The sequence below is a fragment of the Acinonyx jubatus genome, chromosome B2 (genome assembly GCF_027475565.1).
Source record: "Acinonyx jubatus isolate Ajub_Pintada_27869175 chromosome B2, VMU_Ajub_asm_v1.0, whole genome shotgun sequence".
NCBI classification, from domain to species: Eukaryota; Metazoa; Chordata; class Mammalia; order Carnivora; family Felidae; genus Acinonyx; species Acinonyx jubatus.
The window spans coordinates 81,689,939-81,699,713 of record NC_069385.1 but is presented as its reverse complement, the minus strand read 5'-3'; the positions used below and the strand labels follow the sequence as shown (position 1 = coordinate 81,699,713).

General features: G+C 45.6%; 1 protein-coding gene across 1 annotated transcript; it reads right to left on the bottom strand.

The window, feature by feature from the left end:
- Window positions 1-3,544: 3,544 nt before the first annotated feature.
- Window positions 3,545-8,561, bottom strand: LOC106986493 (uncharacterized). The gene is given in 4 exon segments (XM_027056373.2): window positions 3,545-5,752; window positions 5,754-6,211; window positions 6,214-7,525; window positions 8,217-8,561. Coding segments are annotated over 4 exon segments (4,167 nt in total). The 5' UTR covers window positions 8,406-8,561.
- Between the last annotated feature and the right edge of the window lie 1,214 nt (window positions 8,562-9,775).

The following is a 9,775-nucleotide window of genomic DNA, read 5'->3' as shown; positions in this document are numbered from 1 at the left end:
GATTACTGGATTTTAAATTGCAGTATTATTTTTTAATTGTTTTTAATGTTTATTTATTATTGAGAGACAGAGAGACAGAGCATGAGCAGGGTAGGGACAGAGGGAGAGAGGGAGACACAGAATCCGAGCAGGCTCCAGGCTCCCAGCTGTCAGCACAGAGCCTGAGGTGAGGCTTGAACTCACAAATCAGGAGATCATGACCTGAGCTGAAGTCAGAGGCTTAACTGACTGAGCCACCCAGGCACCCCTAAATTGCAGTATTATTTAACTGAGAATAATGAAGTAGAAAAATTGCTGGAACAGCTCAAAGGAAAGGATGCAACTTTTCCTTTATGATGTTTGCAAAAGGTCTATCAATATGACATCTTAGAAAATTCTGTTTAGTAATGTGCTAAAGTAATAATACACTCTCCTCAAAATTAGAGTCTGAAAATTAGTAATCTTAAACTGATCTTCAAGAGACTGGATGATTCACATGCTCCCCAATGGCAGTAGCAATAGGAAACTTATCTCTTACATTGTATTTACTCATCATAAACATGCACAGAAGAAAATACCATTGCTTATTCCCATCCATGAGACTGAGACAACTGAGAAACATATTTGGATTTATTTCTTTTTATATATTTGTTTCTTCAGTAAACATGTTAGAACTTCCTGAGGATATAATAAGATAAACTGTAACAATATTCCCTTCTTTACCCAAACTTCATTCTAATATTCTCATTTTGTTTTAGTAATACATATGAAAACATGTTAGTAAATTGGTTTCCCCTGGGGCGCCTGGGTGGCTCAGTCAGTTAAGCACCCGACTCCTGATTTCTGCTCGGGTCATGATCTTGTGGTTGGTGAATTCAAGCCCTCTGTGGGGCTCCGTGCTGACAGTGTGGAGCCTGCTTGGGATTCTCTCTTTTTCTGTTCCTCCCCTGCTCACTCACTCTCTCTGTCAAAATAAATAAATAAAACAAAAAATTAATTTCCCCACATACTTTGAAACAAATATGTAATTTTTACCATTTTAACACACATTTTATACTTTTAGCATACATGCAAAAAAATGCAAAGAAACATATATGGCCATGTTAATGCATTATAAAATGAAAACCTGTGGTGACCGCTATCCTGGTTAGGAAATTGAGTACTGCCTGTAGTCCAGACCAGCTCTTCACATGCCTCTTTCTCAGTCATATCTCTTGCTTTCCCCTAGTGTTAACCATTATCCTGACTTTTATGAAAATCACTTCCTTGCTTTTCCTATTTATCACCTCCTCTTTGGAAGAGTTTCTACACTAATCTTTAATTTTACCACTTTTGTGTAGTGTTTATAAGTGAAACAATATAATATGTTATTAGTGTCTATTGCCATTTAGTATTACCTTTATATGATCACACCATACACATAGCTGCAGTTCACCCAATCTCCATTGTATGGACATGTAAAAATTAATTGCATAATATATTTGTGATGATTATTTGGATTGTTTCTATTTTGTGAATGTTATAAATGCTTTTGTTATGAACATAAATATATATAGTTCCTAGTACTCTGCTGCATAACTAACCTAGAAGTGGACTTACTTGGTTTTAGGGTATGCATTCCAATAATGCCAAATTGTTTTCCGAACAGATTGTTCCATTACTGATGTATGTGAGTTCCTGTAGCTTCACTACTTGGCAGTAGTTGTTAGTCTTGGTCTTTCTCATTTTAACCATTTGTTGGCCAGTAGTTGCTTCTCACGGTAGTTTTAATACACATTTTTCTACTTCTTTTGAGATGTTATCATGTTTCCTGGACTTTTAGTATCTCTTATTTGGAGTGCCTATTCAAGTCTCTCTGTCTTTTAGTACTGGGAATTCTTTTAAATTTTTTTCTTATTGATTTATAATTTATAAAATCTGGATATAAGTTCTTTGTCAGTTACAGGGTTACAAATTTCTACTAATATGTGACTTGCCTTTTTACTCTCCCAGTGTTGTTTGTGTGTTTATTTTTGTTTGTTTGTTTGCTTATTTTATGTTATCAGCTTTATTGAGGTATAAGTACAAATACAAATTGTATATATTTAAGGTGCTTAATGTGATGATTTGATATACGTATTCATTGGGAAATGTTTTCAAAAGTTCTTACTTTTAATGTAGTTAAATTTATAAACCTTTTCCTCATATTGATACTGTGTTTTATGCACTGTTTAAGAAATCTTTCTTCCAGATGCTTCCATCAAGATGCTTGCTTACATTGCCTTGTAAAAGCATTCTCATCTTACATCTCACATATAGTTCTGTGATATGCCTGGAATGTATTTTTGTGTCAGTGATGTGGGGTCCGAATTATTTATTTTCCTAGGTAGACACACAGATGCCCAAGCATGATATTTTGAAAAGGCTGTCCTTGTTCTTTCTCCACTGTTTTTATTCTGCCTTTGCTTTAACTCTCCTTATATGTGTAGGTGTTCTTACTGGATTTTTTCTTGCACCCATCCTTGAGTACATAAGCATACTTAATTAGTCTTATAAGTCTTTGTGATAGAAGGAGTATTCCATTTTATGTTCTTAAAGAGAGTCAATTTTTACATTAATGCATGTTTTCATGTAAACTTCAGAATCAGTATGCTAAGATCTAGGAAAAAAGTCAAAGATAATAAAAAGAAAAAAATGTAACATTTGTCCTCATTTCAGATGAGGTTGTTCTCACATCTTTATAACGATGAGACTTCTGGTGCATAAATATGGAATATGTTACCCTTTATTTGTGTTCTTTAATTTTTGTCAAAAAATTAATTTTCTTCCTATAAAGTTGTGATCTATTTTCTGGTATTTTATTCTTAGATACATAATTTGTATATTATTATGAAAATAGTTTTTAAACTTTTAATTTCTATCTTTATTGCTGGAATGTAGAAAAAAGTCACTTTCTTTTTTATTATAACCTTATATCTAGCAAATGTGTTAATTCTTACAATTATTCTGTTCTGATAGGCCCCGATTCGAGAGACCCCCGAAAACAAACCACCAGAGTCCAGAGCCAAAGCCAAGCGGCAAGGGTCGTTTATTGCAGGTTCGAACCTGGTCCTCCGCGCACTCGTCGCCGGTGACGCAAGAGGCCCTGAGCAAGGATCTTACAGCTTCTTTTATAGACAGGCACAAACAAGTTAGGGATTTTTTTGAGGTTACAGAGTTGTTATAGGCTGACATTTAAATTTGAACGTTCAGCAGAACTTGATTGGTTCCCGCCTTTATGTCAGACTACGATCTGGCACGCCCTGGCTGGTTTCGGGAACAGCAGGGGAAGGGAAAGATTTTTCTTTGCAGTTGTGAGTACACCTGGTAACTTTTAGCCTCTCATTCCCCCCTCTCTTTGGTGCCTTAAGAGCCAATCTTGGATCTTATGTGTCTGACTCAAATGTTTCGGTAATGACGGGTTGGTATTGGGTCCTAAGGGCCATCAGTTGGATCGTGTTAACTCAGTCTTTAATAAGGGCAACTAGTTTATTAATAATATAAAGCCCGAGGGTGAGGAGGAGAAGGAGGAGTATAAGGGGTCCCGCTAGAGCAGAAAGCAGGGTGGTCTACCATGTATTATTTCATAGGGTGTGAGTCCCAGTTTGTATGGGGAATTACGCACCCTGAACAGAGCGTAGGGGAGAAGGACCACCCAATTAGTGCCAGTCTCCATGGTTAATTTAGTTAGGGTCTCCTTTAAGGTTCTGTTCATTCTCTCTACCTGTCCTGAGCTTTGGGGTCGGTATGCACAATGTAATTTCCACTCAGCCCCAAGTATGGAAGCCAGTCCCTGACTTACCTTAGAGACGAATGCAGGCCCATTGTCTGACCCTATCATTACTGGAAAACCATACCTGGGCAGGATTTCTTCTAGGATCTTTTTGGCTACAATCTGTGCCGTTTCATTCTTGGTTGGAAAGGCTTCAGTCCATCCTGAAAAGGTATCTACAAAAACTAGCAAATACTTATATCCATATTTTCCTGGTTTTACCTCAGTGAAATCTACTTCCCAATAGGTCCCCGGTCTGCTCCCTCTTTGTCTTACCCCTGTTGTCCGAGGATTGCTACTCGCATTGTTGAGTTGGCACACTGTACATTTAGTGACTACTTGATCGACCTTACCAGAGACATTTCTGATTTTTAGTCCAGTCTGTCTCAGTAAGTCCAACATTCGCCGGGAACCTAAGTGGGTGCTGGGATAGATCCGCTCTAGAACTTGCCATCCTAGTTTATCTGGGAGTATAATGTTGCTTTTAGAGTCTCTCCACCAGCCATCTTTGATTCGGGTCATAGGAAGTTTACTCATCCATTGAATGTCACTTTCTGAATACTCAGGGCTGGGGGGCAATTCCCAGGGTCCGGGGTCTGGCAGCTGTAGGGTCAGCAATTGCGCTGGGGGCCGAGCTATGTTTTTTGCAGTCTGATCGGCCAAATTGTTGCCCCGGGAAATTGGGTCGGTTGTCTTCTGGTGTCCTGGGCAATGTACAATTGCTAGCTTTTTGGGTTCCCATAAGGCTGCTAGCAGGGCTAGAATCTCTTCTTTATTTCTGATGTCTTTCCCTTCAGCTGTGAGGAGCCCCCTTTCTCTGTATATCGCCCCATGTACATGAGCGGTGGCGAAGGCATATCGGCTATCAGTGTACACGGTTAGCTTGCGGTCTCTTCCTAACTTTAGGGCCTGGGTTAAGGCTATTAGCTCAGCCTTCTGGGCTGAGGTTCCAGGGGGTAAAGCTTCTGCCCACACCACCTCGGTCTCTGAAGTCACGGCCGCCCCCGCATACCTTTGTCCCTGGTGAACGAAGCTGCTTCCATCGGTGAACCAGATGGCATCTGCGTCCGATAATGGCTGATCCTGCAAGTCTTCCCGGACCCCATAAACTTGAGCCAGTATGTCGGTGCAGTCATGAAGTGGGGTTCCCATGTCTGGGTCTGGCAGCAGTGACGCTGGGTTCAGCGCCGTTGGGGGGGTGAAGACGACCCTGAGGGGGTTCAACAGCAGTCCCTGGTAATGAGTGAGTCGGGCATTGCTCAGCCATCGGTCAGGCGGCTGCTTGAGGATGCCCTCGATGGCATGCGGGGTGGTGACTCGTAGCTCTTGGCCCATGGTCAGCTTATCAGCGTCCTTTACCATTAGGGCAGTGGCTGCAATCATCCGGAGACAGGGTGGCCATCCGGCGGCCACTGGATCTAGCTTTTTAGACAGATAGTCTACTGGCCTGCACCAAGGGCCCAAGTTCTGGGTTCGCACCACCTTGGCTATGCCCCGGTTTTCATCTACATATAGGTGGAAGGGTTTGGAGACATCGGGGAGTCCCAGGGCAGGTGCTGATAGCAGAGCAGTTTTGATTTGTTGGAAGGCCTGTTCGGCTTCTTCCATCCAACTAAAGGGCTGTTGATCTTTTGTTGCCTGGTATAAAGGTTTTGCTAATTCAGCAAACCCTGGTATCCATAGTCTGCAGAACCCAGCCGACCCTAGGAATTCCCTCACCTGCTATGGTGTCTGCGGTCTGGGAATACGAAGGACAGTCTCCTTCCGGGCATCCGTTAGCCAGCGTTGCCCCCCTCTCAGTAAGTAACCCAGGTAAGTTACCTCTGACTTGCAGATTTGAGCCTTCTTTGCTGAGGCACGGTAGCCTAAAGTTCCCAGAGTTCGCAGGAGACCTTCGGTTCCCTGGATGCAGGTTTCGGGTGTCTCGGCAGCTATTAAGAGATCATCAACATACTGTAGGAGAGTTATATTAGGGTGTTGTTGGTCTGTACTCACTTAAATCTTCGTGTAGAGCCTCGTCGAACAGGGTCGGAAAGTTCTTGAATCCTTGTGGCAGTCTGGTCCAAGTGAGCTGGCCATTTATGCCCCTGTCTGGATCTGTCCACTCGAATGCAAATAGCTCTTGACTTTTAGGCGCTAGTGGTAGGCTGAAAAAAGCATCTTTTAGATCTAGAACAGTATACCATTGTTTTTCTGGGCCGAGGGCGCTCAGGAGAGTATAGGGGTTAGGAACGGTTGGATGTATGTCCATTACCCGCTTATTGACTTCTCTCAGGTCCTGCACTGGTCTGTATTCCCCGCTATTGGGTTTGCGCACGGGCAGCAGGGGGGTATTCCATGCTGAGTGGCAGGTGCGTAGGACCCCGAAGTCAAGGAGGCGGCGGATGTACGGTGTGATGCCATTTTTGGCTTCCGTGGGCATAAGGTATTGGCGCACACGGACGGGGTCGTCCCGGGCTTAACCTCTATAAATAGGGCTGGACGATGTTTTGCTAACCCCATACCACCTATTTCTGCCCACGCGTCTGGGAAGCGTTGAAGCCAAGGCTCGATGCCCTGATCCCGAGGAGTGGGTTCCTGATGGAGCCTATATTCATCCTCTAGTCTCACAGTAAGTACAGATATGGGTTGGTTGTGGAAGTCAGTCACTGTGGGCCCCCCCGGTTGGAAATGAATTTGGGCCCCCATTTTGGTAAGCAAATCCCTCCCCAACAGGGGGCAGGGGCTGTCGGGAATGACCAGGAAGGAGTGGGTTACCTTCCCAGTTCCTAAGTCCACAGTCCTCTGAGTTGTCCAGGGGTACTTCTTTATTCCAGTGGCCCCTTGTACCCAGGATGATTTTTCAGATACTTTTCCATGGGGCTTGACCAGAACTGAGTGCTGTGCCCCGGTATCAACTAGGAACTGGACCGGGGTCCTCTCCACTTGCAACGTTACCGTAGGTTCAGGGAGGGGATCCGAACCCCGTCCTCCCTATTCTGTATCTTGGGTAAACAGTATGGGGGCTATTTTAGGCTGCCATTGCCCTTGGCTGGGGCGGGGTTGTTTCTTCTTGGGGCATTCTAGTATCCAATGGCCTTTCTCTTTACAATAGGCTCATTGATCTTTATCTAACTGCCACCTGGGAGGGCGCATTGTTTGAATGCCTTCTGGGGGTGGCTGTTCTTTCTGGACTATAGCGGCCAGGACTTTAGTCATTTTCTCTGTGGCCTTGATCTGTCTCTCTCCTGGGGCGTCCCTGTTGTTGTAGACCCGTTGTGCTATACGGAGCAGATCCTGGATCTGTTTACCTTCTAAATCCCCTAGCCTTTGGAGTTTCCTTTTAATGTCAGGAGCTGCTTGATTTACAAAGGACATAACGACTGCAGCCTGGTTTTTAGGGACTTCTGGATCCATGGGGGTAAACTGCCTAAAGACTTCCATTAATCTCTCTAAGTAAGCAGCTGGACTCTCTGCCTTTCCCTGTATGACCGAATATACCTTAGCCAAATTGGTGGGCTTGCGAGCTGCAGCCCGGAGACCCACCATTAGAGTCTGGCGATAAATGAGTAGCCTTCCCCTACCTTCTGCTGTGTTGTAGTCCCACTCGTCCTGTGGAGGCCTGGTTAGGGGGAAAGCCACATTAATGAGGTCAGGGTTAGATGTCGGCCGACTGTCGTCTCCGGGAACCAGCTTTCTTGCTTCTAATTGGATCCTCTCTCGCTCCTCTGTAGTGAACAGGATGCGGAGAAGCTGCTGACAGTCGTCCCAGGTGGGCTGGTGGGTGAACATGACATTGTCTAAAAGAGCTATTAGATCTTTAGGGTTATCAGAGAATCGAGCGTTCTGCGTTTTCCAGTTGTAAAGGTCACTGGTGGAAAAAGGCCAATACTGGAGTCGGGGGTTGCCTGTTTCATCGGGGGGGTCCTATTTCCCGCAGGGTTAGGGCCATGGTGGAGTCAGGGAGGTGAGAGTTCAGCTCACGCTGGGTGCGCCCGCGGGTACGACCGGCTGGCCCCTCGTGGTTGGTTACATTTTCAATGGGGCTCGGCGCGGCTGCTGCCTCCCGTCCTCCTGGTTTCGGCGCAGCTACCGCTTCCTGTCCTCCCGGTTCCGGCGCAGCTACCGCTTCCCATCCTCCCGGTTCCCCTATGGGGGCAACTACCGGGGCGACTGGTGGAGCGGCTGCCGCGGGCAGGGCCTGGGGTGTGAGGGGAGGGGGATGATAGGGTGGAGGGTCTAGGGATAGTTGGTCCTGACTATCGGGCAATATGGGATACAAGGGTGCGGCTGGCGTCCTTGATTTTGGGGGACCTGCAGGCCGCATGGCAAGGACCTTACACGTTCCCGAGGATAGGAAGGGGGCCAACCAAGGGGGTGGATTTTCCACTAAACTCTGCCATACAAGAATGTAGGGAATCTGATCCAGGTGTCCCTTGCAACCCGGTAGAAAAATCTTTGATTTCACCTTAGCAATTATAGGGAGGCAGAAAGTTCCTTCGGTTGGCCATCCAACGCCGAAGGTTGGCCATTCGGAGCGGCAGAGGGTTATTAATTTTCCCCGCCGGATGTCTAAACTCAAATTCTGTCCTCTGGTTCTAACATCCCTGAAGTTAGAAACGAGGAGAGAAAGAGGAGTGCTTTGAGATTGGCCCATCTGTATCCTGGAGGTGGAGGAAAGGATTAAAAGGAGAAACAATAAAGTTATGAGGATTCCTGGCTGGGCCAGGCCAGGTCACCTGTGAAAGAGAAGGAGTTTAACACTTAAATGTTATAGAATAGAGAACACAACACTTAACACAACACTCAGATCGCTAGCGCGTTTCGGGTGTCTGCCACCTGACCAGGAAAATTCCGATGGGCCCAAAAAGGTGCCCCAGACGGGTGCCAGTGGACGTCTCCTACTGGACCCGACCAACTGCCCTATAGCGCATCCGCCAGGGCCGTGTCAGTCCCCGATACTGATCCCACGTGGGAGAGCCAGAAATGAACAAACAGAAACGGACAGAGCCAGCTCACTTACCAATCAGTCTCAGGAACGACCCGTTGACTTGGGGTCTGGTGGGTTTGGGGGTATCCCGGACGAGCCCCCAAATGATATGCCCCGATTTGAGAGACCCCCCGAAAACAAACCACCAGAGTCCAGAGCCAAAGCCAAGCGGTAAGGGTCGTTTATTGCAGGTTCGAACCTGGTCCTCCGCGCGCTCGTCGCCGGTGACGCAAGAGGCCCTGAGCAAGGATCTTACAGCTTCTTTTATAGACAGGCACAAACAAGTTAGGGATTTTTTTTGAGGTTACAGAGTTGTTATAGGCTGACATTTAAATTTGAACGCTCAGCAGAACTTGATTGGTTCCCGCCTTTATGTCAGACTACGACCTGGCACGCCCTGGCTGGTTTTGGGAACGGCGGGGGAAGGGAAAGATTTTTCTTTGCAGTTGTGAGTACACCTGGTAACTTTTCTCTTAGCCTCTCAGTTCAAGTCTTTAAACAAGGAATACATTAACTGCAGTGGCTCTAATGTCTTCGTAGCCTTCATACACAAACCAAAATGTAAGCTACAGTCAATGCACTGGAATCTAAGAAAATCAAACTTAAGAACAACCCATCACAAACAGCCAACTAGGCTCTCCAAAATATGGCAACTTTTTAAGCTATAACCAATCAAGGGGCACCTGGATGGCTGAGTCGGTTAAATGTCTGACTCTTGATTTCAGCTCAAGTCGTGATCTCACAGTTTGTGAGATCCATCCCATCAGACTCTGCACTGATGGTGCAGGGCCTCCTTGGAATTCCCTCTCTCCCACCCTCTCTGCCCCTCCCTGGCTTGCTCTCTCTCTCTCTCTCAGAATACATAAATAAAAAAACTTAATAAACTATAACCAATCAAGTAACTTCTATGCTTTGCTTCAATGTCTTCTCTAAAAAAAACTTGCCCTTGGCTCCTGCAGGTGGCTTACTCCTACCCACTTTTGGTTTGAATCTGTCAAGTTCAAATCCATGTGTGCTCAAATAAAATCTTCAAAATT